The sequence below is a fragment of the Marmota flaviventris genome, chromosome 18 (genome assembly GCF_047511675.1).
Source record: "Marmota flaviventris isolate mMarFla1 chromosome 18, mMarFla1.hap1, whole genome shotgun sequence".
Taxonomy (NCBI): domain Eukaryota; kingdom Metazoa; phylum Chordata; class Mammalia; order Rodentia; family Sciuridae; genus Marmota; species Marmota flaviventris.
Genome location: NC_092515.1, coordinates 10,661,195 through 10,687,351, shown reverse-complemented (window position 1 = coordinate 10,687,351; position 26,157 = coordinate 10,661,195). Strand labels below are relative to the sequence as shown.

Below are 26,157 nucleotides of genomic sequence, written 5' to 3'. Positions count from 1 at the left end.
GGCGGAAATGCGTTCGCAACGTACCACCCACCCCTTGCACGGCTCCCCATTTCCGTTTCCGGTGCGGGCCGCGCGCGAGCGCAAGAGTGGGAGGCGGCGACCAGCCGGTGAGTGCAGGCGTCGGGCCCCGACCACTTTGGCTTTCTGGCGGCGTCAGCCTAGCTGTCCCCCGGTCTCGGGCTCTCCTGGTGGCGCTGTGGGGTCCCGCCGGGCCTGTGCTCCGACGGCCCTCTGCCCGCAACCCCTTCGTCCTGACGGGACGTCAGGCCGCGCCCCTGGCCGGACGGGGGCCCGATTCGCGTCGTCCGACTCGGCCCTGACCCGGGCCACAATCTCAGTCGCTACTCGTGGGCTCCGCCCCTGTCCACACACACTGACCCCGACTCAGCCCACCCTCTCCCGGCAGCCACCTCCTTCCAGGCATTTTACCTGGATTCCCCTCCCTCCACACAGCCCTTCTTTACCCCTCAGCCCTACTCTCTCTGAGCAGACCCCACTTCCCCCCCCCCCCCCCCCAGCAGCATCGTCCATCCACGCCCTTCACCTGTCCTCGACCCCCGCCTGCCCGCCACGCCAGTGTTCCGGTGAAATTTCGCCCTTCCTCCACCTGCTTTCGTCCATATCACTTGCAAGACCGTCCCCGCACCCAGCCCCACGGGTGGCCCCTCTCGGAGCCCTTTCAGCTCAGAGCCCTTCAGCGCTTCCCTTGGGCGTCAGCCCTAGCTGCTCGGGGTTCTGCCTCAGACATTCCGTTCCACAACCTTTCATCCCCACTCTGCTCATGGAATCTAGGACACTCCTTCCCTGAGGTGCTCTCGCCAGTCACCTAAGGCGCTGTCAGAATGCTCAAGCTCCTGGGTCCGAGCTGTCAGGGATACACTTGAGCATCAGGCCCTCAGATCCCGGCCTCAATTCTCTTCCCCCTAAGCTGAGACATGGCACCACTTGTTAGTTGACTGGTTCTGCCCATCTGACACTCCTCATCCCCTCGTCCCCTAGGTTGAGGCCTCAGGCTTGGCCTCACCACAATGTGGCACGAGGCTCGGAAGCATGAGCGGAAGCTTCGAGGCATGATGGTTGACTACAAGAAGAGGGCAGAACGGAGGCGGGAATACTATGAAAAGATTGTGAGTGTCCCACCTTTTGTCTGGGGTGGGAGATTCTCTGGTGGGTGGAGCCCTGGTCATCCAGGTAAAATTTAGTTGTTCATGGACCTTTATTTTATTATATGTGATGCTGAGACCCGAACCCAATGCCTCACATATGCTAGACATGTGCTCTACCACTCAGCCCCAGCCCCAGCCCCCCTCATTGTTTCTTGAGTAGGATCAACAGGGAGGGCCTGAGGATGTATGTGTGATAGCATACAGTTTGGGGCAGCCTCTGAGTGCAGATGTGGCATTGGCAGGAAGAAGGGAGGACTTTGTAACACTGAGCAGTGCAGACACAAGACTGCCTCTTCCACGTCGAACGTCGTCTGTGTTGCGTATTGCTGTGTTCCTGGGACTCTAGAGTGTTCACCACTCTTGAGGTTTGGTTTGGCACAGAGTAGCCATTCCATCAGTATTCACTAAGTGACATCTGACCACTTCCCTCTCCTGTTTGATGCTTCAGTTGCTTTTGGAGAAAAAAAACAAACTCCATGTCTTGACCTACAAAGCCCTTGTGGTCTGTCCTCTACTGGCCTCTCCGCTTCTTCTTGGACAGTGCCATTGGCCTTTTTCCACTTCTGCCACCACAGGGCCTTGGCCTGTAATTCCTCCCCTCACTGTTTAACTCCTCCTTGTCCTTGGGTCCCCAGCTTGAAATGGGCCTGTTTACCAGGTTCAATTCTGTTAGATGATTTTGCATAGACACTCTATGTCACTGTGCGGCCTCCTCTTGTTCTCTAGCTTCTGGTTCTCTCTCTTCCACCATCTTTAGAGGGCCAGAGAGGTGTTTTTGTTTATTTGTTTGTTTTGTTTTTTTGTTTGGCAGTGGGCTTGAACTGAGGGGTGCTTTATTGCTGAGCTATATCCTCAGTCCTTTTTATTTTTGAGACAGGCTTTCACTAAGTTGCTGAGGCCTCCTGCCTCAGTTTCCTGTGTTGCCTGGATCACAGGTGTGCACCCCCTCAGGAAGATCTCTCTAAAGCACAAAGCTAACTTTGTCCCTTGCTCAGAAATCTTTCTTGGCTCCCTAGTGTTCAAGCTCCTCACCACAGCCTTTAGTGTGACACCCCCCCCACTCCCCACCAGTGCTGGGGATGGAGCCCTGGGCCTTGTGTATGCTAATCAAACACTGTACCACTTAGTTACACCCCTGCCCACCATGGGCTGGCTTTTGCTCCAACCTCTATAGTCATGCCACTGCATTCTGCCTCATTACTTTTCTTAAGCCATCGTGGCCTCCTTGCCATTCTGCCATTTGCCCAAGGGTTCTGACCACAGGACCTTTGCATGACCTCTTCCCATCCTGGTTAACTTCTGTTCATTATTAGATCTCATTCTTAAGGGAAGTCTTATCTTGATCCCCAAACTGAGTTAGATGTCCCCTATAAATGCCATCATAGTCCACTGTCCTCCTTTGTGGAATGTAACACATTTGAAATGTATATATAATATAAAGCATATTTATGAATGTATACATATACACACCCCCAACTTTTTGAGATTGGAACTAGGTATTTTTGGATCACATTTACATCCCAAGTTTGGACCTAGCAAATGTGGTTTGAAAGAAAAGACAAAGAAAACAGTATTAACAATAGTAGTTGCCACTTAATTGCCCCTTCTTTGGCACCAGGGAGGGTTTTAGATGTGTGGATTTTTTTTTTTTTTTGTACTGGGTATTGAAGCCAGCGGTACTCTTATCACTGAGCTTACATTTCAGCCCTTTTTATTTTTATTTTGAGACAAGGTCTTGCTAAGTTGCCCAGGCTGGCCTAAAGCTTGTGATCCTCCTGCCTTAGCCACCTGAATTGCTGGGATTACAGGTGTGTGCCACTGCCCCTATCTGTGTGGATGTTTTTGAATCTCACAGATACTCAGAGATCAATGCAGGTTGCTCTTATCCCACTCTGCAGAGAGCAGGAAGCTTCAAGAGCTCCTTGCTTGCTATGTCACCCAGGAAGGATCCACTGGGTGGTGAGAAAGACCATCTCTAGTGGTACCAGAATAACTTGAATGTGACTGATGGCAGGGCATGGATCTGTGTTGGTCATAGTTGAGGCCCCAGCAGTGGGTCAGAAGCCATTTGCATTCAGGCAGTAATAGCTACCATTTATTATGGTGGTATGGTGTGCCAGGCTCCCTGCCCACTGCTTTGGTACATCCTTCCTAGTTCTTCCAGTAGGCCTGAGAGGTAGGCAGCAATGATGCAAAGGTGATGAACAGAGGAGCCATTTCTGTTTGGGATCTAAGCTACTTGTTTGTGGTTCTGCTGCATACAGATTCTCTTTCCTGTCTGAGAGAGCTGCTCGGGTTCTAGTCATCGTGTCTTCATCCCATCCAGCAGAGAGGAAGAAGGGAGAGAAAAGGGACAAAGTTGAGTTGCTCATGTTAGTTAAGAAAGTTCCTAGATGTTTTCCCATGATCCTTTGCCCATATCCCATTGTCTGGAAAATAGTCCCATGGTCACCTACAACTCCAGGGAAGCTAAGAGGTGTAGACTTTGTTCTGGGTGATCTTGACCAGGTATGGAGTTCTGTTATTACCAAAGCAGGGGATTGGGGATTATCGTCAGTTAATGGAAGACAAGAACAGCTCCCTTGAGCTAAGTGTGATGGCTCATGCCTATAATCCTAGCAACAGGCTGAGGATCACAAATTCAAGGGCAACCTGGGCAACTTAATGAGACCCTGTGTCAAAAACATGAAGGGTTGGGCGGGGGTTGTGGCTCAGTGGTAGAACACTCACCTGGTTCAATCCTCAGCACCACATAAAAGTAAATAAAGTCAAGGCATTGTGTCCGTCTACCACTAAAAAACCCAAACAAACCATAAAGGGCTGGAGTGGTAGAGCACCCTTGTCCTCAGTACTGCCCAGAAAAAGAAGAAAATAAAACCAGGCATGGTGGCACACAGCTCTCTTGCAGATTTCTTAGTGTTGGCCATGTAGACCTCTGAGTGTGAGCCTGCCTAGAGGAATCACTGTCCAGTAAATATTACCTCTTACTGTCAGTGACAGTAATTGTGGTAGAGTGGTAGCATAGAGCTGGAATTTTGATCCAGGCCAAGGGGTGGCAGAGAGGAAAGAAAACTCAGGAGGCCTGGGATTCTGGGCTTCCTTCTTAGCAAGGTGCCTCCCAGCTTGATTCCCCTCAGGACAGTGGTGGTGGCATCCCCCACTGCTAGACTGGGAGAACTCTGAAACAAGTGTTTGTGGGGTGCTTTGTGGTACAGGCCTGTACAAGCAGCCAGTGTCCCCGCATAGGAACGTGATCTGCATTCAGAAGTGTGCTGCCAGGCTGTGGGAGAGGGCTGGCCAGTGGCTGGTGGCTGCTTTGAGGAGGGGATGGGCTGCTTACGCAGGCCCCCCATCTTCTCGGGCTGAGAGAAGAGGCTGAAGGGCATCTGTGAAGAAACTGAGGGTGGCTGATGGGCTGAAGGAGTGCGTCTGGACACAGCTGCTTTCTCTCTTCCTGATTTGTCCTTGGTGCCTCCTCTCTCCCTGTTTCAGTTTGTACCTGACTCTGGTTCTGTCATTGCTCTTTAGTCAGTGGTTTGATTAAAGAAACAAAGTCCTCTGTTGACATGAAAATGGGAGATAAACAGATGGCCTGCTGTAGGAAGGTCCAGGCTGGCTCCCCAGGCTGGGTCAGCATTCCCCTAGGCTGCACTGCACATGCTAGGTCATTTCTGTGTGGGACAGGTCTGTGTCCCACACAGCACTGTGAACCAGGAGGGCAGGGCCGAGGTCATCTCAGTCATTGCTGTGCCCTAGCATAGGGCCTGCTACATATTGGTGCCTGACAAAAAAGTTGAGTTAGCAAGTGAATGAATGAACTCCTCTGACCCCACCTGATCCTAGAAGCAGGGTGGTCTTAATGATTCAGAGTAGATTTTGGGATAGGTGCAGTGGTACATGCCTATAATCCCAGTAACTCAGGAGGCTGAGGCAGGAGGATCGAAAATTCAAAGCCAGTCTCAGCATCTTAATAAAACCTTGTCTTAAAGTAAAAATAAAAAAGGCTGGGGATATGGCTCAGTGGTTAAGTGCCTCTGGGTTCAATCCCCAGGACCACAAAAACAAGGAGATGTTTTGGAAACTTGGGGCAGGTGCTTGTTCTCGAACTGAGCAAAAAGAAAGTAGATTTTGGCAAGTTGGCAGGGTAATTCAGTGGTAATGTGCTTGTCTACTGTGCATGAGACCCTGGTTGATCCCTGAAGCACCTGCTAAAAAATGAAGGGTTTAGATTTTTTTTTTTTTTTTCCTTTTTGGAACTGGGGATTGAACCATGGGTGCTCTACCACTGAGCTACATCTACCCAGACCTTTTTTTTGATACTGAAGATGCCTCATGCATGCTTGGTGTGTATTCTACCACTGAGCTGAGCCCCAGCTTGGATTTTGGGTCATGAAGAGACGTTTGTGCACCAGTAGCTCACATGGCCGAGTGCTATTGTAAATAATGTTATAGCATTATTTACAACAGCCAAGAGGTGAACGCAACCTAACTGTCTGTTGGTGGATGATTGGATAAAGACATTTTTATGTATGTACTTACAATGGAATGTTATTCGTGTTTATAAAATTAATCCTTTCCATTTGCTACCTTGTGGACATTATGCTAAGTGCTAAGCAAAATGATCTAGTCACAAAAAGACAGTACTGCAGGATTCCATTCACAGAGGTAACTAAAACAGTCAGACACTTAGAAACAGAAAAAAGAATGATGGCTAGAGGTGGGGAAAGGGGAGTTCAGAGGGTACAGAGTTTTAGTTTTGCAGGATGAGAAAGATTTAGAGGTTTGCATAGTTAGCACGTAAGTGCATCTAGTTAATACCATCATACTGTACACTTAAATGTTTAAGGGCTCGGTTGTGTTCAGAACATGGACAAGGCCCTGGGTTCCATCCCTAACACCACAAAAAAATAAAATAAAAATAAAAATTTAAGCCAGCCATGATAGCACACACCTGTAGTTCCAGCTACCCAGGAGTCTGAAGCAGGAGGATTGCTTGAGCTCAGGAATTCAAGACCAGCCTGGGCGACAGAGTGAGATCCTGTCTCAAAATCAAAAATAGAAAGGGTTGAGGATGTAGCTCAGTGGTAGACATTGCTTAGCATATGTGTATCCCGTGTTCCGACCCTGGCAATAGAAAAAAGAAAAAAAGGGGGCTAGATTTTTGTGCTTTAATTATGTGCTTTTTACAATAACAAAGTTACTCTAAAATTTGAGAAAAAAAGTGAAAATTAAGGAGTCAATGTTGGAGTCATGCCCATCTGGGTTCAAAACCAAGTTCTTATTGGTTCTGTGGCCTAGGCATGTGGGTCTCTGCTCTGAGCCCCACTTTCCTCATCTGGTATTTCTCCCTGGTTGACTGAGGAAATGTAAAATGGTGCTCAGCTCAGTGCCTGTCTTTTAATATGGTTCATTGACTTCCAGAATTTGCCAGCAGAGCCAGGCCCCAGACTCTGGGATTTTATTCCCAGAAATCAGTGTTTTTTACTTTTGTGATACTGATCTCGTCAGGGTTTTTTTCCTCACTTGCCAGATTCCATATGGTGTCCTTGAGTCTTGGCTGTGGGAACTGGGCCATTGGCCTGGAGCAGCCCCAAGAGCGTATTGAGCTTTGGGTCTTAGGCCTGCCGGGGCGGAGGGAGCTGGATGTGCTCGTGGCCTGACCTGAGGAATTACAGGAGCAGGTGATGCACAGGGTGAGGGTTGGAGTCCAGCAGTGCTGCCCCAGCTGGTCTTGAGCGTGTCCCGCCTCAGTCTCTTTTGGTGTGGAATTGGGAGCTGACGTGGTGCCTGGTGCAGAGTGAGTGCAGAGCCAGCCTAGCCGCCGTCAGCTGTAGTCCTCAGATGCCCTCAGCTCTGCAGTCGCAGGATGTTCCTGCTGTTTGCTGAGAGGGGAACCATAAGGAGAGGAAGCCTTGGAAACTTGGGGCAGGTGCTTGTTCTTGAGCTGAGCGGCTTGGTCTCCTCTCTTGGTGAGGATTAGCTCTCCCTTCCTTATTCTGTGCTCCTGAGTGTCCTGTGGGCCTGGCCCTGGGGACAAAGCAGTGAACAAACAGATCCCTGCCTCCCAGGAGCCGGTGCTGGTACCTGTGCTGGTGTGGGAGGCGGTTGGGGGCAGATGCGCGAGGAGAATGCGGGTTGAGGGGGTAGAGTAAATAAGGGGGGCTGGAGAAGCGGTGTAGACAGGGTGTCAGGAAGACTCTCGAGGGAGACCCAGAGTAAGCAAGGGAGCAGCCGAGGCTGGTGAGGGGGAGTGCAGGCATGCCAGGAGGCTGGCATGGGCTGCAGCCTTGAAGAAACTTAGCAGTGAGTGGTGGGTGCTGCTGCTGCTAGACTTCTCCCTTTCCTGTCATTGTTGTGATGACTTGGACTTGTGACCTTGGACCAGGGCTCAGACTGGAGGGCCATGGACTTGGGACATTCTCCCTTGTCGCGGTGTTCTGTTGAGGAAGTCCTGTACCACACGGGTCCCTGGTGTCAAGCGTGCAACTGTCTCGGTGCCTTCTGGTGTGCGTTGTGCAACCAGCAGTACCGTCAGCGCTTAGCAAAGTTCCTTCACCCCAGAGGGCAAGCCTGCCCCACAGCAGCCTGTCCCCTTGCTCCTCACTGCCAGCTCTAGGCAGCTATGCGTCTCCTCTGTCTCTGGTTTGCCTGTTCTGGACGTGTCATGTAAGTGCAGTCCTGGGGTGTGTGGCCTTTTGTGATGGGCTTTTTCCCTTAGCCCGGTGCTCTCAAGGGCGTCAGTGTCTCTGTTCAGGTGGCCGAGTGCCCTTGTACTGTGTGGACATACCCCATTTTGTTTTTCATTCATTGATGGACATTTTAGATTGCCTTCACCTTCTTCCTTTTATGAATAATGCTGATGTGAACATCAGAGTACAAATATTGGAGTACCTGTTTTCTCTTCTTTTGGGTATGTATCTAGAAGCAGAATTGCTGGGTCATATGGTAATTCTTTATTTAACTTTCTTTTTCTTTTTTGTTTTTGTGGTCCTGGGTTGAATGCAGGGCCTCACACATGCTAGGCAAGTGTTTCTCCACCAAGCTGTGCCCCAGCCCCGCTTACCCTTTTGAGGAACTGAATTTCTCCACATTTGTGTCAGTACTTGTTTTTGTCCTTTTCATTTCAGCTTTCCTAGTGTGTGAAGTACTACCTTGTGATTTTGATTGGTATTTCCCTGGTAATTAAGGATGTTGGTCATCTTCTTCTGTTTCCCAGTCTTGTTACTCTGGCCCAGGCTGAAGTGCTCACACCTGGTTCTGTTGGGAGATGAAGAGTTGCTGGGGCTGGGGGTGTGTAATATTCTAGGCAGGGGCATGTCAGTACTGTCTGTGCAGAAGATTGGTCCAGAGTTCAGATCCCTCACCACTGTCTAGGAAGGAACTGGTGCCCTGTTCTAGGGTTAGGTGGCCCCGTTAGTTAAGCTGTTGCTGCTCTGCAGGTTGGTTTGCCTCTGAGGTGTGGCCCATTTGACATTAGAGGCCAGGTCACCCCTCAACTTGATTATAGGGATGGGACCTGAAGTTCACTGGGTGGTGACCTCTGTTCTGTCTACCCCATGCAGAAGAAGGACCCAGCCCAGTTCCTGCAGGTGCATGGCCGAGCCTGCAAGGTGCATCTGGATTCTGCAGTGGCCCTGGCCGCAGAGAGCCCGGTTAACATGTGAGGCTGCCGTGGGGGCAGGAGTATGTCTGGGACTGGGGACTGGGCATCAGAAGGAACTAGGAGGTGGTGTGGAGTCAGCGGCAGAGATTCTGGGATATAGACAGGCCTTTGGGAACTCAGGCAGGAGAGTGAAGGTGACGGTGAGGGAGCATGTGGGGTTGGGATGGTGGCCCTAGCTGGACTTAGAAGGGGATGGGTGGGACCAGGCCGGAGGCTCAGAGGAAGCAAAAAGAAGGTAGGTTGCCAGAGTGGGGTGCAGGGTGACAGGCTCCTCAAGTAGCCCTTAGTACCTGGCTTATGTTCTCTGCTGTTGCTTGGTCCTGAGAAATGGAGCCCCATTCTCCCCCCTGGGCAGATGGTGGTTTCTTCAAGGTTCCAGGAGCCTGACTGTAGTTTCAGAGTGCTTTGCAGCATCAGGGACTAAGAGCTGGGAGTGAGGGTAAAGGCCATGCTATGGGTATCAGGGGCAGCAGGCCAGGCTTTCAAGCACCAGGTGGCAGGGAGCAAGTGCTTGTGTCCAGTGGCCCCTGAGCTCTTTGCTTCCCTGCTCTCATCCTCCCCTCTTCAGGATGCCCTGGCAGGGGGACACCAACAACATGATTGACCGCTTTGATGTCCGTGCCCACCTGGACCACATCCCCGACTACACCCCCCCACTGCTCACCACCATGTAAGCTGCCTCCCCAAGGGGTTGCCTGAGGAACCAGCAGCACGTGTCCTTGCCCCAGCCTGCCTGTCACCTTCCTAGGAAGGAAGCGTGCAGGTGGGGAGGAGCACTCTCCCCTCCCTGAGCCTGGGTGCTTCGTCCCTCTTCCTGCTGGCTTGGAGTGGGATCCATCCCTCCCTCTGATCTCAAGATCTTGACCTCCCCAAAGCTCCCCGGAACAGGAGTCAGACGAGCGGAAATGTAACTACGAGCGCTACCGAGGCCTGGTGCAGAACGACTTTGCTGGCAGTGAGTGATTTGGGCAGGGAGTGGGGAGTGGGGGGTCCCTGGAGACTGGAAGACCTAAACAAGTTTGGGAAGAAAAGCATCCAGGTACTTTCTACTAAATGACCTGCTGTTCTGGTCATAGCTCTGTCAGAGGCTTGCTCTGTCTCCAGGCCTTTGTCTCTCGATTGGCCCAGAGGATGTTAGCTGAATCAGACATACCTGCCAAAGTCACCTCCACATTCCTTATGCTCCGATTCTATACTCTTTTTTTTTTTTTCTTTAAAAGAAAAAATGGGAAAAATAGCAAGCACATGTGTATTTTTCCTTGCTTGCATCCGTGAGATTGTCAGGACAGAACAGGAAATTTTGCCTTGTTTTAAATGACTTATCAGACAGCATTCGGCAGTTTGCCAGGTGTCCGTAGACATCCAGAATTCTCCAAAGCCAGCCTTACCACTGTTACCCTTTTACTGTGTAAAAGCAGAGGCTTGGGGAGGCGGCTGCTTCTTCTTCTGGGCTGCCTGGGGACGTGGCACCCAGCAGACTTGTGTTTTTTTTGTCCCTATTATCTGTTATCCCTGCACAGTCACCAGCAGGGTCGGGTCGGGGTGGCATTCCACTTTACAACAGGATGTTGAGGCTGAGTGGTGTCAGAGGAGCTGGGGTTCTCCCTGCGTTGTTGACCACCGCTGCTTCCCAATGGAGAGCTCCCCGCCCATATCCCACCAAGTACCGGAGGTTCCCCTCTTGGTCTCCCTGAGCCCTCTGCTTGGTTTGTCCACACCAGTCCCTTACCTGGAGGGCTGGCGGGTCAGGCCCAGCTCTAGGCCCACACACCAGGCTCCACACGGGGTTCTGCTCCCTTGTTTGTTTCTGGGGTGTTCAGAAGTTGCCAAAATGCTAGAAGTCACTGAGGCCTCGGAATCAGGGGAATCTGTCACTGTTACTGTCATTTTTACCATCACCCGAGGTCATGTGGGTTCTTGGAGGTGTGATTTCCTTAGCTCTGTCTCTGCATTCACTCATTTAATTCCAGAACAGTGAGGGCACCTGGGACTGGCTGGTGTCATTCTGGGGTCAGGAGCCTAATAGGGGAGAGGGAGCAGCAGCATAGGCACAGAAGTGGTGGTAAGGACAGACTAAGGTGATGTTATAGCAGATGGCACACTGTTCTCTGAGGAAAGGTAGGACAGGGTTTGACTGGCATGGTCAGTGAGGGATAGAAGGTGCTTCCCAGGGAGGTGAGGGGCCTTGCAGGGCTCCAGGCTGGGCACAGAGGCTTGGGGTGGGCACTGGAGGAGACAGCCCATGTGGCTGGGGCAGGGCGGGCCATGGCGCTCAAAGGAGGCAGGTCAGCAGGGCCCTCTCCTGGGCCGTGTAGAGGGGGCAGGAGTGGGAAGGTGTGCTAGAGCACAGCAGGGCCGTGCTGCTCCCCAGATAGAATAGCCAAAGCCTGCGGAGGGAAGGAAGTACTCACCCAGGCTCCCACAGTGAGTCTGGGGCAGGGGGATAGGAAAGGCTGGTATGTTGTGGAGCTCCCGGAGGAGGAGGGTGTTGGGGGGCGAAGGAGTGCCTGGATCATTCCAAACCACATTTAAGCTGAACCATGGGGAGGCACTACCCAGTGGAGTGGTCTGTGGGTCTGTTGGGGTCCAAGTAACTTCTAGCACTCAGGAGAGCAAGGTCCAGCCAGAGGCCTTCATAACTGTAATAATGGGAGCAGTGTCCAGGTCCCAAGTGCTCGCTCTGCCTTACGGAAAAGTAAATTGAGGCACAGTGGTGTTAGATCACTTAACCATAGTTGCACAGCAAGTTAGTGGTATAACCAGGGCTGTATTGTTGCTGTGTCCCACCAGAGGGGTGTGATTATCTGGAGGTGACTCTGCCCTTGGCTGCACTTGGGTTGCCCCTGCCCTCCTGCACCCCACTGCATTCTAGCGGCCCCCTGGACTCCCCAGCATCCTCCACCCCGCCTGATACCCTGTATCTTACTTGCTGCAGTCTCAGAGGAGCAGTGCCTGTACCAGATTTACATTGACGAGTTGTACGGAGGTCTCCAGAGACCCAGTGAGGACGAGAAGAAGAAGTGAGTCAGGGTTGGGGTGCTGCAGGGTTGGGGGAGCAAGGAGGGCTTCGAGCCCCACCAGGCTCAGCCTCTTCCATCTTCTGCATCACAGTCTCACCAAAGTCGAGGACAACACTCGGCACACAGTAGGTGCTCGTGCTCAGTCAAGGTGTAGAAGAGGAAGCAGTGGCTAAGGGACAGGGTTTGCCAGAGGCTTGCTTTCTTGCTGCTTCAGTAGGGTGGGGGGCAGCCCTGGGGGTCAAGTACAAGAGAGGGTGTCCCCTCGGAGTCTGATGTGCTCCTCTGTGAACAGGAGCTGTGAGGGGTGCAGGAAATCAGGTTCAACAGTGCGCTTTCCTGCTGCCTGCCGTTGTCAGCAGTAGCTGATGGCACTCTGGAGAGCTGGTCTCAGAGTGGTGTCCCTCAAGGACTGGCCTGGAGGACAGAGGCCCTAGCTGACACAGCTTCTGGGGTGGGCATCTCTCCACAACAGCCGTGGGCAGTCCTGTTGTCTTCCTTGCCCTCCGCCTGCACATTTGCTTGGCCCTGCCAGAGGCTCTGTCCCCCTCCAGGGTGGCTCCTGCTTTGTCCCTTCACGGTAGTTGAAAGCCTGGCTCCATGGAGGTGCTGCCCTCAGCTGTTCCTTCCCTCCTGCCCCTGAGGTTCCCCTGGTTCCTGAGCACTGCTGCTTTTTCCATAAAAGAGTTTTCATGGGGCTGCACTGGGTGCTTCCAGAAGTCTCTGACCTCACCCGTGACCCTTTCAGGATAAGGCTGGCACTGAATGGTGGCAGGGAACACTGACTAGATGAATTCAACCATGGGCCCTCACAAGGCCCCTGCTGTGCCCTGGGCCCTATCCTCACCGACTCTTGGTCTAGTCAGGGAGACAATCCTATCCCCTGGTAATAATGACCCAATGTGGGCAAGGCTGGAGACCCAGCCTGGAGGGGTGGGTAGGAAGGGACATGCAGCCTAGGCTGACCAGAGGGTGCTATGGAACTTGAGAGGCCAGTGGCCTTCCGTGGCCCTTTTCTCTGCTGGGCATTGCCCTGGCTCACAAGGTCCCCCATCCCAGGCTGGCAGAAAAGAAGGCTTCCATTGGTTACACCTATGAGGACAGCACCGTGGCCGAGGTAGAGAAGGTAGCAGAGAAACCCGAGGAGGAAGAGTCCCCGGCCGAGGAGGAGAGCAACTCGGACGAAGATGAGGTCATCCCCGACATCGGTGGGGTCCCCTCTCTGCCCTCCCCACCCACAGTCCCTGGGCATCGTTTTTGTGTCTCGTCCCTTACCCTCTCTGGGACACCCCTGCTTAAGAGCCCTCTTGTCCCCTCCCTGATCCAGGACACTCCCGCCTCCTGCTCATCCTTGTGTCACCCATACCTCTGCTCCCAGCCCCCTCTGTGCTTCTCTGGCTTCCCGTGTCTAGGACACTGTTCTTATGGTGTGCTCCCCACCCAGGTGTAGGTTCCAGTGTCTTCCCTGGGGTGGGCTTCTCCCTGCCTTTCCTTCCTGTTCTCTTTTTCCTCTGGAAAACAAGCGTTCATCCTTGGGCAGAGCCGCCCCTCATCCCCCAGCATCTGTTGGCCCATCTGCTCCAGGCCCTGGCAGGTTCCCCTCCCACCTAATAACAGCAAGCTGACCGCCCGCCTGTCCCAGTCCTCTCAGCCTGGCCTGCACCCTGCCGGCCGCCTGTGTGTTTATTCTTGGGCAGAGCCAGACGTCTAAGTCCTTCCTCCCTCCTTCCATGTGTTTGTCACCCACCCAGCTCCTAAATACCTTCCACCCACACCCTGCCTCCTGCTCACCCTGTCTCCCCCACCATGTCCATCCCCCTGCTCTCCTTCCTCCGCACCTCACTCATCCATCCACCCACCCACCTGCTACCTCCCAGTTCTGTTTCCCGAGCCCCCACTGCCCACTGTGTGTTTGTTGGCTTCTGGCCAATCCCCAGGCCAGCCTGGGGGAGCTGAGCTGAGCCAGCCCCTCCCTGCCAGTTCCTGCAGGCTGGTGGCTCCCTGTCCATCCTTCTTCACGGGGCACTGCCCCTTCTTCCTGTCCTCTCACTTGGCCTTGGCTCCTGACAGCCTTTCTCTTGGTGCAGACGTGGAGGTGGATGTGGATGAACTGAACCAGGAGCAGGTGGCAGATCTCAACAAACAGGCCACAACCTATGGCATGGCTGATGGGGACTTTGTCAGGTGAGGCCTGTTGCCGACACCACCCTACCGTTTGGATCCCAGCCTGGTTTCTCTCTGTCCGTATCCCAGGTACTAACAACTGTTTGCTCCTGAGCCTAAGGGTTGGGTACTTATGACACAACTCTGCAGAAACTGAGTCTGCACCCAGAATTACTTAGCTTGGCATGCTCAGTAACCCTTTTTGCCGTGCCCCAGGGTAAATCTGCCTGTTGAAGCTGCCCCGGTTCGTAGCCTGGTGTACAGCACCCCCTGGTAGAGTGGCTTCATTCACTGGGTCAGTCCCTCAGCCATTGTTGCTGAGCCTGTCCTTGGGCCATGCCTGGGCCGAGCTCTGCTTTCATCCTGAGGAATGGAGCAGTGAACTGCAAATTGAGTAAACCCAGGTCTAAACACAGCACCTCTGTCCAGAGCCCTCTGTGACTCCCACCCCACTCAGGAGCAGCCAGCATCCTCACCTCTGCCACAAGGCCTTACCTGTCTGGTCCTCTGTCCCCTCCCTTACCCCAGGTCCTTCCACTCTGCCTATCGCTTCTGCCCCGTCTCTGTGGCCTCTCACTTCGCAGAGGCCTGAGGCCATCTGACCATGGGCCCGTCCATCTGCCATTTACTCTGCTCTTCACCCTGCCTGGCATCTGCACAGCCTGCTTCCCAGGTTCCTCTCAGATGTCATGTTCTCTGTGAGGCTTCCCAGTCTCTCCACTGCAGTGTGTAGCTACCCCTGTCTGGATCCTGTCCCTTCCTGTGATCCATGTTTCCTGTCAAGCTTGGTGCCATCATAGGGACTGTGGTCTGTATTCCCATGGTCACTGTCCCTTCTTCCCTAGTGTGCCAGCCCACAGAGGGGAATCTTGGTGCCTAAGCCAGCACTGGGCACATAGGAGGTGCTCAGTAAGTTATATTGATGGGAGAGTAGGCACCACCGGAGGGCATGGGCCCTCGCTTTCACTGAAGCCTTTGCGAGGGCCAGCTCCCCTATGACCTGTGCCCTCCGTGGGAATTCTCATTCCCCTCTGCAGGATGCTTCGGAAAGATAAGGAGGAGGCAGAGGCCATCAAACATGCCAAGGCCCTTGAGGAGGAGAAAGCCATGTACTCGGTGAGGTCAGGGCCAGGGTGAAGGGGACGGGTGTGCCTCAAGGAGTGCACACTCCTCACCAGTCTGGCATGCCCCTGCCCAGGGCCGTCGTTCCCGGCGCCAGCGGAGAGAGTTCCGGGAAAAGCGGCTGAGGGGTCGCAAGATCAGCCCACCCAGGTAGGGCGTCTCCCCTCGCCTCTCACAACATCCCACCAGCATTAGTCTTGGAGGCTGCAGGGAGGAGGGGGCAGGGCAGGTCCAGGAAGGCTCTCTGGAGACAGACTTGGATCTATTCCTGGGGGGCATTGAAAGGCCTGAGGTGAAGGTTTAGTGGCAGGAATGACTTTGAGGGGCATGTGGACACTTGTTCATCTGCTCCCCTCACCTGGCTGGACTTGGGGCTCTTGCCATATTCCCCAGGAGCCAGTTGAGAGTTGACATCAGGCTGCTGCTAGGGATGGCTGGTAGAATTGAGGCCTGAGCTAGGAGACAAGGGCAGGACTCTAGATCCTGCTCAGTTCTGGAGCCTAGCCACCTCCTCAGTCAATAGTTGGATAAGCAACTCCCTTCTCTAAGCCTGCGTTCTCCTTTGGAAAATGGTGGCTATTACTTTCCAGGAGAGAGGATTGGGCCAGTATCCACATGGAGGTCTTGGGGCAGTTTTGAGTAGAGCAGTTGGGCATGGGGGTCTATGTGGTAGGCCTAGGAGCCCCAGGCAGACCCATGCCTCTTGCCACACATCTGTTGAAGCCAGTGTTTGAGTGTGGCTGCAAGAGGTGAATGACATGTTGTGGCTCAGGGTTTCGTGTGGAAAATGTTCATCAAAGGATGGTGCTGAGCTGGACATAGTGGCGTACACCTGTAATCCCAGTGGCTCAGGAGGCTGAGGCAGGAGGATTTTGAGTTCAAAGCCAGCCTCAGCAACTTAGCAAGGCCCTAAGAAATTCAGTGAGACCCTATCGCTCATAAAAGTACAAAAAGGGGCTGGGATGTGGCTCAGTGGTTAAGTGGCCCTGAGTTCAATCCTCGGTACCAAAAAAAAAAAAAGAATGGAATTGATTCTCACCATCACCGTCATCAGCACAGGGGCACATGTCAGTGTCATGGGTAAAGCACAGGCTTAGGGTCATGGGCCTGGGTTTGGATGCTAGCTCCTTTCATTTATGAGCCTTGTGACATGAGGCAGGTGACTTCATCTCTTGGGCCTGAGTTTCCTCGGCTGCAAAAAGTGAATGATCAGAGTTGTTACGGGGAGCCACCAAAATAATCTATATTCATCACTCAGTGCCTGGCATATAGTCCGCAATTAAAACTCAGCTGTTTCAGTCTTATCATTCTTATCAATAAGTCAGGACCTCGTTGAAATTATGGATGTGGGATGGGAAGGAGGGACCCTTCTAGACTCAGGTCAGGAGACAAAGCAGGGCCAGGGCTGCTGAGGTCCCTATTGCTTGGAGTCAGGGAGGATCTGAGATGTTGTTGGGGGGTTGGGCCCTGGCACTCAGATCTGATGTGGGGATAGATGGAGGAACCAGGGCCAGACTCATAACCTAGGGAGAAGCCCCCTCACTATGCCAGCTCCCTGGCCTTGTATACTGAGACTGGGGACTAAGCCTGGTACTGTGCCTGTTTAGATCACCTGCCCTCACTCCTACCCCCTTCTCTCCATAGCTATGCACGCCGAGACAGCCCCACCTACGACCCCTATAAGCGGTAAGTTCCCACCGTCCAGGGAGGGCCACCATTCAGCCCCCTCTGATGGAGGGCACGGAGGTGAGGCAGACCAGTAGGAAACCCCTTGAAGGCCAACCTCTAGTCACAAACTGCATGGCTTACTCTGTGAGGGTTCATGGCTCTGTAACATTTTTGTGTTTTCCCTTTTTTTTTTGAGTTTCCTTAAATTTTTTATTTAAACATAATAGTTTTGTGGTAAACACAGTCAAACATGGCAGAAAGGTGTGACTTAGAAATCAAGTGTCTCTTTAATCTCAACTCTCAGAAATACCCAATAGGAATAGCAGTGGCTGAGCCTGTGTGCTTGTCTACGGTGTGGCCTGGGCAGGGCCTGGGGGTCAGGTCTGTCTCACCCCACTTCCTTTGTCTCCTGCAGCTCTGTAAAGTCCAGTTGCATTCAGAGTGGGAGTAAGGATGGGGTCTTCCTCAGGGACTGAGGCAGGCTCAGTGAGCCGAGGCACTTTTGGCTTTCTGTGAGATCAAAGACCGACCAGGGCTGCACACACTCTGTATTTTTTACAATGGAATTAGGCTGCACTTATTTTAGACCTTGCTCTTCACCCATCTACCTTTATTGAGAAGAACTTTCAGGAGAAATACAAAGATCTGTTCATCCCACACCTGTAATCCCAGTGGCTCAGTAAGCTGAGGCAAGAGGACTGCAAGTTCAAAGCCAACCTCAACAATTTTTTAAAAAAAATATTTATTTAGTTGTAGATGAACATGCAGTATCTTTATTTATTTTTATGTGGTGCTGAGGATCGAACCCAGTGCCTCACACATGCGAGGCAAACACTTTACCACTGAGCCACAACCCTAGCCCCTAGCCTTAGCCATGTGGCTCAGTGCTTAAGCACACCTGGGTTCAACCCCCACTATCTCCCACAAAAAAAAAAAAAAAAGATCTGCTCCTTCCATCTTTTGTCTTTTTGTGGTGCTGGGGATAGGTGGAACCCTACCCCTCCTACATGGTAGGCAAATGCTCCATCACTGAGCTCTGTATCCAATCCTTTTTATTTATTTTGAGACAGGGCCTTGCTAAGGTGGCCAGAGTAGCTGAACTATAAGGTGCACCACCTGGTTTCATTGTGTGTGTTGGCGGGGGACTGGGGATGAAACCCAGGGATGCTCTACTACTGAGCTTCATTCCTAATTGTTTTTATTTTTTGAGACAGGGTCTCACTCAGTTGCCCAGACTAACCTGGAACTTATCAAGGCTGGTTCTGATACTCCTGTCTCAACCTCCTGGTCACAGGGATTACAGGCGTGTGTGTCTCTGTGCCTAGCTTCATCCTTTTTTTTTTTTTTTGTACCAGGAATTGAACCCAGAAGCACTTAACCATGGAGCCGTATCTTCAGCCTTTTTAGTTTTTGAGGCAGTCTTTCTGAGTTGCTTGGGGCCTCGCTAAGTTGCTGAGCCTAGCTTTGAACTTGAGATCCTACTCTCAGCTTCCCAAGCTGCTGGGATTACAGGCCTGTGCCACCACACCCAGGAAGCTCATCCTTTTTCTTTCTTTTTTTTTTTTTCCTCATCTGTGTGTGTGTGTGTGTTTTAGATGGACAGAATGCCTTTATTTTATGTATTTTTATGTGGTGCTGAGGATCAAACCCAGTGCCTCACGCATGCCAGGCGAGTGAGCTACCACTTGAGCCACATCCCCAGCCCCGGTCGTCTTTTTGTGTGTGTGTGTGTGTGGTGCTGGGGATTGAACCCAGGGCCTTGTGCATGCGAGGCAGGCACTCCACCAACTGAGCTCTGTCCCCAGTCCCCGTCATCCATTTTAAATAGCCACATAATGCCAGAAATTTTCTCGCATTTCTTTTCTTTTAAGCGTTCTGTGGTGGTGGCGTCCTCACAGGTGGCCATCTCCTCGGCCCTTCCACCCTTTCCATGCTTCCCTGTGCCTGGGGCCGTCATTTCCCTTGCGCTGTCTCCTCACTGGATAGCAGGCTGGAGAAGCCTGGGCCCCTGAACCCTTCTTCCTGTCTGCCTGCAGGTCCCCCTCAGAGTCCAGCTCCGAGTCCCGCTCCCGCTCGCGCTCCCCGAGCCCAGGCCGGGAGGAGAAGATCACCTTCATCACCAGTTTTGGGGGCAGTGATGAGGAGGCAGCTGCAGCCGCTGCTGCTGCTGCCGCATCAGGGGCCGCCACAGGGAAGCCCCCTGCGCCCCCTCAGCCTGGCGGCCCCGCACCGGGACGCAATGCCAGCGCCCGGTCGGTAACGCTCACGCTGCCCGCCCTATGCCCCGGCCGTCGTGGGAGGGCCCTGGGGCAGAGGGGGGCCCCAGCCCAGGCCCATGCTGACTGGCCCTCCGTGCCTCGCCTGCAGCCGGCGCTCCTCCTCCTCTTCCTCCTCCTCTTCTGCCTCGAGGACCTCCAGCTCCCGCTCCAGTTCCCGGTCCAGTTCCCGCTCCCGCCGCGGTGGGGGCTACTACCGCTCCAGCCGCCATGCCCGCTCCCGGTCCCGCTCCTGGTCCCGTTCCCGATCCCGTTCCCGGCGCTACTCCCGGTCTCGCAGCCGTGGCCGGCGACACTCAGGTGGGGGCTCCAGAGATGGACACCGCTATTCACGTTCGCCTACCCGGCGCGGAGGTTATGGGCCCCGGCGCAGAAGCAGGTGCGTGAGGTCATGTGTATGTGGGGGCAGACAAGCGGCATGGTTCCGCATCCCAGGGAGGCCAGGCTTGGGGGACCTGGCCAGTCTGAGGGGTCAGGCACAGGCCACTGTTCTTTCTTAGGAAGCTCTGGGTTTGTAGGGAGAGGCCTAGGTGCCTGCTCTGTTCAGGGGGTGCCAGGCCAAAGACAGTGGGGCAGAGACATCACCATGTGCCTCTGTCACTGCTGTTAGGAGTGCCTATGCCCTGGGAGCAGAAGTCATGGATGTCCCAGTGTTTCCTGCAACTTGCAGTGCGGGACCCAGGAAAGTGGGGAGGCGTTGCTACATGTGTGGGTGCAGCTGGGGAGGGAGGCAGAAAAACTAGGGCTCCCTTTGTGGAGGAGGTAAGGTTTCAAGCAGCACTGAAGCCTGTTGAGGAAATAGTCACCAGGGATCAGAGCATCCTTTCCCTGCCAGTCCCCTTACATGGTGAGAAGTCTGATTTAGACAGTGAGAGTGGTGGGGGGAGGTGGGCTGCCCTGTGCCATTGATGAACTCCGGGGTCCTGCCTTCTTCATCAGCAGAACAGAGCCAGGAAGGCATTCACCTCCTTGACTTTTGCAGAAATTTGACAAATGAGCTGAGTAGAGCACTCAGAGCAGGGCCTGGCCCTGGGTACGAGCTGTGACTGTCATCAGTGTTATCGCCTGCGTTGTAGAGTCGACTGCACCGTCAGCTTTGTGCAGGCGCCCCTGGTGTACTGGCAGCTTGTGTTCCCTTGGTGGGCTCTGGACCCCAGCAGCAGGCCTGGTGTTGCCAAGTGTTCAGTTTTTCAAGAGAAGTTGAGAGTCTGGATATTTATTTATTTACTATTTTTTGGTACTGCAGATTGAACCCAAGGGTGCTTAACCACTGAGTCACATCCCCAGCCATTTTTACTTTTTATTTTGAGACCAGGTTCCACTAAGTTGTTGAGGCTGGCTTTGAACTAGTGATCCTCCTGCCTCAGCCTCCTGTGTTGCTAGGATTATAGGTGTGCATCAAATGTGCCTGGCCGAGTCTGGATTTTTTAAAAAAAAACCTGTATTATTGTCATGTTCTAACAAAAATAATAAAAACAGCTACTTTTCATTGAAAAAAAAAAACTTTATTATTTATATTTATTTATTTATTTATTTTGAGAGAGAGAGAGAATTTTTTATATTTATTTTTTAGTTTTTTTCGGCAGACACAACATCTTTGTATGTGGTGCTGAGAATCGAACCTGGGCCACATGCACGGCAGGCGAGCTCGCTACCGCTTGAGCCACATCCCCAGCCCCTATTATTTATTTTTATGTGGTGCCGAGGCTTTGAACCCAGCACCTTGCACATGCTAGGTGAGCGCTCTACCGCTGAGCCACAACCGAGTCTAGATTTTTAAAACTCTTATTTTCTTGGTGTTTACAAAAATATTAACTTTGTAAATACCCATGATGGATTGGACACAGTGGTGCATGCCTGTAATCCCAGCTACTGGGGTGGCTAAGGCAAGAGTATTGCAAGTTCAAGGCCAGCCTCCGTGGCTTAGACCATCACAAAATAAAAAAATGAAGAAAGGGTGGAAATTTAGATCAATAGTAGACACTTGCCTAGCATGTGTTATGCCGGGTTTGATCCCCTGTACCACAAAAAAAATCAGGATGGCCCTGGCAGAGCAGGCTTGTGTGGCTTGGCACTGGCTTGCAGGTCATCCCACGTGGTCTGACCCAGGGTAACCACAGGAGCAAGACTGAAGGAGGGAAGTAAGGCTTGGTCACACTGATGCCAGCCTGAGGGCAAGCCCCTGCTCAGAAGGTGACAGGGCTGCGCATGCTCACTCCTGAACTTGCGGGTCTGTGCTGGAGACTGGTGCGACCCCACCCCCGCCTCCTGTAGCAGGAGAACACCCTAGGAAACTATGTGCCCCACCTTGGGATGGTTATGGTATGGGGCGGAGTCCTGCCCACCCATAGGTTACATCCCCAGAAGTCACAACTGGGTGTCTAATGAGGACAAGGAGCGAGTCAGATGCTGGAGGCCGCGGTTAGCCAGGGGACAGCTTGGGGTTTCTGGGATAAAGCAGAGGATCACATCTGGACATACAGGACCTTGCAGGTGGACTCCGGTGTGCAAGTAGGGGGTGAGTGTGTAGAGTTCCCGGAACCTCACAGACGTTCTCCTATCCCCACTGTACCCTAGGAGCCGCTCCCGCTCAGGGGACCGATATAGGCGGGGTGGCCGGGGCCCCAGGCATCGCAGTAGCAGCCGCAGTCGCAGCAGCTGGTCCCTCAGCCCTTCCCGAAGCCGAAGCCTGACCCGCAGTCACAGCCGAAGCCCCAGCCAGAGCCGCAGCCGCAGCCGCAGCCGCAGCCATAGCCAGAGTCACTCACCATCGCCCCCAAGGGAGAAGCTGACCCGGCCAGCAGCGTCCCCTGCTGTGGGCGAGAAGCTGAAAAAGTGAGCAGGGATCGGGCTGGGGAAGAGGGTTGCTAGCCTCAGGTGGGGACTGGAGCTCCCTTCCCTCTGAAGGGAACTTGGTCCTACTCCCGGAGGTCTGGGTGGGACCTGGCCCTCATCCAGGGTTGGTCTAAGGACACTGCCACATGGAGGCTCTGCCTTGGAGGTGTTTGGGGTGGGAACCTGTCCCTTTGGGGTCAGAGGGGGACAGGGTCACTCCCTGTGGGATCTGAGGTCACGACCTTGGCTCCTGGGGGCTGTGCTGGGGCTGTGGGGTCAGAGGTGGCAGTTGCCACTTCTTCCTCCCACCAGGACCGAACCTGCCGCTGGTAAAGAGACAGGAGCTGCCAAAGTCAGTAAGAATTTGGAACTCGCCCGTCTAATTCCCGCCAGCAGCAGTGCCCAAGAGCTGGGCCCGGTGGGCCTGCAGGGGGGCCCGGGTGGGCCGGGAGATCCCGTCCCAGGGATTGAGGAGGGAGGGGGCCAAGGGATCTGCCTTCAAGAAACCATGTCCCCTCCCTGCCTCACTGTATATTGGGGCTCCAGTGTCCCTGAGCCTCTCAGAGCCTTGTGGCAGGTGTTCACAGCCTGTCCCTTCCCCCACAAGTCCCAGGCTCTTGCCTGAGGTGGGTTGGAGGCTCCGGGACACCCACCCCTCCTGCCTCTTCTCCCCCTCCCCCAGCCCAAGCTGACGCCGCAGGAGAAGCTGAAGCTGAGGATGCAGAAGGCGCTGAACAGGCAGTGTACGTCCTTCCCTCCCCTGGGGAGGAGGCTGTGTGCCTGCCCCGCTGCCCAGTGCTGAGGGCCCAGCCCGCTTGGTGGGGTAGGAGGGTGGACTCCAAGGGAATCCTCAGCCATGCTCCTTCCTTCTGCAGTCAAGGCGGATAAGAAGGCCGCTCAGGAGAAGATGATCCAGCAGGAGCATGAGCGCCAGGTTAGGGGGAGGGCGTGGGTGGGGTGCTGCTCAGGTGGGTGCTGGCCTGGCCATGCCTCACAGCTGGCTCTGCCGTAGGAGCGGGAAGATGAGCTGCGCGCCATGGCCCGCAAGATCCGGATGAAGTAAGGCTGCCCCCCACCCTGGCCTCCTGCCGCCACCGGCTGGAGCCCTGCCCAACCTCTGTGGGTGGATGAAAGTCGGCCCTCACTGGCCCACAGGGTGTGCCTGGCCCTTTGGCTCCTCTCCCTCATTCTGCTCCCTACATCGCCCAAGATCGCCTCCTTTGTTGTCCTCTTGGCCCATGGCGGTTCTCCCCTGATGCCCCAACCCCTCACCTTGCACAGGCTTCCATGACTGTCCCACCCAGAGCACCCTGCCCTGCTGCCCTTCTCCCGCACTGTGTGTCTCGCTGAAGCCTGCGGTCTGCTAGCCAGTCCTGTGGCAGGTGCCTGGCACCTGGCCTGCTGCTGGGGATGGGCTTTTCTCCTCTGTCTGCTTGCTTCTCCTGCAGTGTTGTGCTGGTCAGGAGTTCTGAGCTTGGGTCACAGACTTGATCAATTTCAGCTGTGCTTCTCTCTGGTCATGTGGCCCTGGGACTCTCTCAAAACCTCACTTGATACTCTGAAGTAGGACAGTCCAAAGTGTCTACCTTGCTGGGCAGACCAGGAGGTAGTGTCCATAAGACTTCGGCTTGCCTAGGACCCATGGGCAGAACTGGGGGTGCAGCTGGGCATGGTGGTGCAAACCTGTAAACCCAGTGTCTCTAGAGGCTGGGACAGGAGAATTGTAAGTTGGAAGCCAGCCTCAGCAATTTAGCAAAACCCTGTCTCAACAAAAGGGGGGCAATTGGGAGACAACTCAGTGATAAAGTGCCCCTGGGCTCATTCCCTAGTACCCCCCCCCCAAAAAAAAAATAAATCCCTAACTTCTGGCAGCAAGGCTAGCTCTGAGCAGCAGCACTGTATGTGCAGCAAAGAGGGGACTCCGTTGTTGTGGTTCCATCCCGTTGTTGGCTGTGAGTCTGTGGGTGAGCAGTGTCCCATGTCTGAGGTGGGACTTCCTCCTCTGTAGGCAGAGGTGGTGATGCTCCCATGCCCACGGGGTCTCCTGCAGGGCTCAGCACGGTGTCTGGTGGGTGGGAAGGCCTGATGCTTGATACTCAGAGCTGCTGCTGTTCCCATTTTTTTCATTGTTGTGTGTTGAACTTCAGAGGATGCTTTGTGCTGCCATTAGCAAGTGGAGGAAGAGTTGGGCATGGTGGCACACACCTGTAACCCCAGATACTCAGGAGGCTGAGAATGGGACCCCAAGTTTGAGGCCAGCCTGGGCAACTTCACAAGGCTCTGTCTCAAATAAAAGTGTTTGGGGGGCGTGGGGCTGGGGATGTAGTTCAGTGGTTCAACCCCCAATACTGCGGGGGAAAAAGTTGAAGGGTTGTCAGGGACTGGGGTCCGTCACACTTAGCCACCCAGTACTGTGGGCCTTTGTCACATTTGATCTTGTTTACCCATCTCCTAAATAGAGAAGGAATCCTCAACCCCAACATAGGCTTGTTGGGAGGATTTGGCATGATTGGGGCCAGGCATGGAGATGGCACCCAATAAACACAACCATTGGTTGCCAGTCCTGACCACTCAGAGGGTGTGCATGTCCCCAGAGTGTGATGGAAATGATAGCAAACTGTCTGGCCTACCTTGGGTGTATTTGACCAGGCTTTCCTTGCCAGGGCCCCCTGGAACTCCAGTCCTGACTGCCAGCCAGTGTCCATTTCCAGGTGGGGACAGCAGTACCTGCCCCCTTGGTTTAGGGCTGTATTTGACTCAGGTGTCACATAACTGGTGTTCATAGCAGGTGCTCACCTCACCCCCTGGTTGCCTCCACTTTCTCCCTGCAGAGAGCGGGAACGTCGGGAGAAGGAGCGAGAAGAGTGGGAGCGCCAGTACAGCCGGCAGAGTCGCTCGCCCTCCCCTCGCTACAGTGAGTGCACCTACTTGTCATTTGGAAGAGCTAAGGTACTTTCAAGGCTGGAGGGCTCTGGGGTGTTAAAAAAAAAAAAAGAAGTCAAGAGCTGGGCATGGTTGCACATGCCTGTAATCCCAGTGACTCTAGAGGCTGAGGCAGGATTCCAAGTTCAAGGCCAGCCTCAGCAATTTATTGAGACCCTGTCTTAAGATAAAACATGGATTGGGACATAGCTCAGTGGTCAGGTGTCCTTAGGTTCAGTCCCCACCATCAAAAAATGTTAGCCCAGTACAGTGGCACTTATCATCCTGGTTACTCAGTTGTACGAGGCAGGTGGATCACTGAGCCCTTGGAGCAGCCCAAACCTCATAATGAAAATAAAAACAAGTGCCAGGCAGGATCACACCAAAGACTGCGGCACGTTCCCATTCACCATCTATAAAGTGGTATGTTTGAGGTGCGAGCTTGAATGTGGGCACAGGTGATGGCTGCAGACAGCATGTCTGCAGCACCCTGGTGGACTGCAGGAAGCGTTGGTCACCTCAGTTAGAGACAGTATGGGAATAGCCGTCTTAAGGACCCCATTCCAGGTCAGGGAGGAGTCCTTGGCCCTGGGCAGGGGCTTAGTCTCTACTCATCCTTTCCTTTCTAGGTCGAGAATACAGTTCTTCCAGAAGGTAAGGCAGTCTGCCTGGCTCCCTAGGGCAACCCTCCACTGGCTGGGAAATTACTTTCTTGTACTTGGGTGGGAGGTATCACCCCTATTCCCCCATCCTGCAACCTAGAGTGGGGGGTGCTGGCATCATTGATTGATCGGGAGACCACCCAGTCCAGGCATTGCTGCACATGCTCACAGCAAGGCTGCGTCCTGACCTGCCGACCCCCATCCCTACCCACTACTGCACTTCTCTCTGCAGGCGCTCGAGGTCTCGGTCCCGAAGCCCCCATTACCGACATTAGGCAGAAGAATAGGGGACAGGGAGGGGGTGGGGCACAGGACTCAAGCTGTGATGCTGCTGGTTTTCTCTAGTGAAATAAAAGCAAATGTTATTTAATGCCCTTCACCTGGCCGTGTGTCATCTGTGGGTTGGTGCAGGGCCTTCAAACCCCACTTTGAAGCACACTAAGCTGTGTGTTCCAGAACCCAGTGAGGCCTGCTTAGGCAGGGGGCCTGAGCCGGTAGGAGAGTTCTGCCCACATGTGTGGCCTGGAGGACCCACCCAGCACTCTCCATGTGGAGGATGGGCCAGGACTCTGTGCCCAGGGGCCTCTGGTGACAGGTCCAGGCTTCTCTCCCCGCCCTCGCTGCCCTGGCCTCACCCATACCAAGAACCGGGAGCACGGCTTT

The 26,157-nt window shown here is 53.8% G+C and overlaps 1 protein-coding gene across 3 annotated transcripts; it reads left to right on the top strand.

Annotated features, from left to right (window-relative positions):
• The first annotated feature begins 35 nt into the window (after positions 1-35).
• On the top strand, positions 36-25,873 carry Clasrp (CLK4 associating serine/arginine rich protein). Of its 3 annotated transcripts, XM_027945822.2 has the most exons (22): positions 36-107; positions 1,000-1,127; positions 8,729-8,826; positions 9,398-9,499; positions 9,705-9,784; positions 11,765-11,849; positions 12,906-13,054; positions 13,934-14,030; positions 15,047-15,125; positions 15,208-15,281; positions 16,776-16,817; positions 18,836-19,051; positions 19,167-19,454; positions 21,653-21,910; positions 22,223-22,262; positions 22,593-22,653; positions 22,786-22,844; positions 22,923-22,969; positions 24,574-24,621; positions 24,742-24,824; positions 25,462-25,486; positions 25,727-25,873. In XM_027945822.2, exons 2-22 carry the CDS (start codon positions 1,029-1,031, stop codon positions 25,767-25,769), a joined length of 2,073 nt encoding a protein of 690 aa, XP_027801623.2. In that variant the 5' UTR covers positions 36-107; positions 1,000-1,028; the 3' UTR covers positions 25,770-25,873. The 3 variants fall into 3 exon arrangements, with proteins under 3 accessions (XP_027801623.2, XP_027801624.2, XP_071461194.1); XM_027945823.2 differs by lacking the exon at positions 24,574-24,621; XM_071605093.1 differs by lacking the exons at positions 24,574-24,621; positions 24,742-24,824; positions 25,462-25,486; positions 25,727-25,873 and having other exon boundaries at positions 22,223-22,266.
• The last annotated feature ends 284 nt before the right edge of the window (positions 25,874-26,157 follow it).

Coding starts and splice junctions, on each gene's coding strand:
- Clasrp (XM_027945822.2), top strand. CDS start 1,029: ATGTGGCACGAGGCTCGGAAGCATGAGCGGAAGCTTCGAGGCATGATG. Junction 16,818..18,835: donor ACCTACGACCCCTATAAGCG/GTAAGTTCCCAC, acceptor GTCTGCCTGCAG/GTCCCCCTCAGAGTCCAGCT. Junction 19,455..21,652: donor GGGCCCCGGCGCAGAAGCAG/GTGCGTGAGGTC, acceptor ACTGTACCCTAG/GAGCCGCTCCCGCTCAGGGG.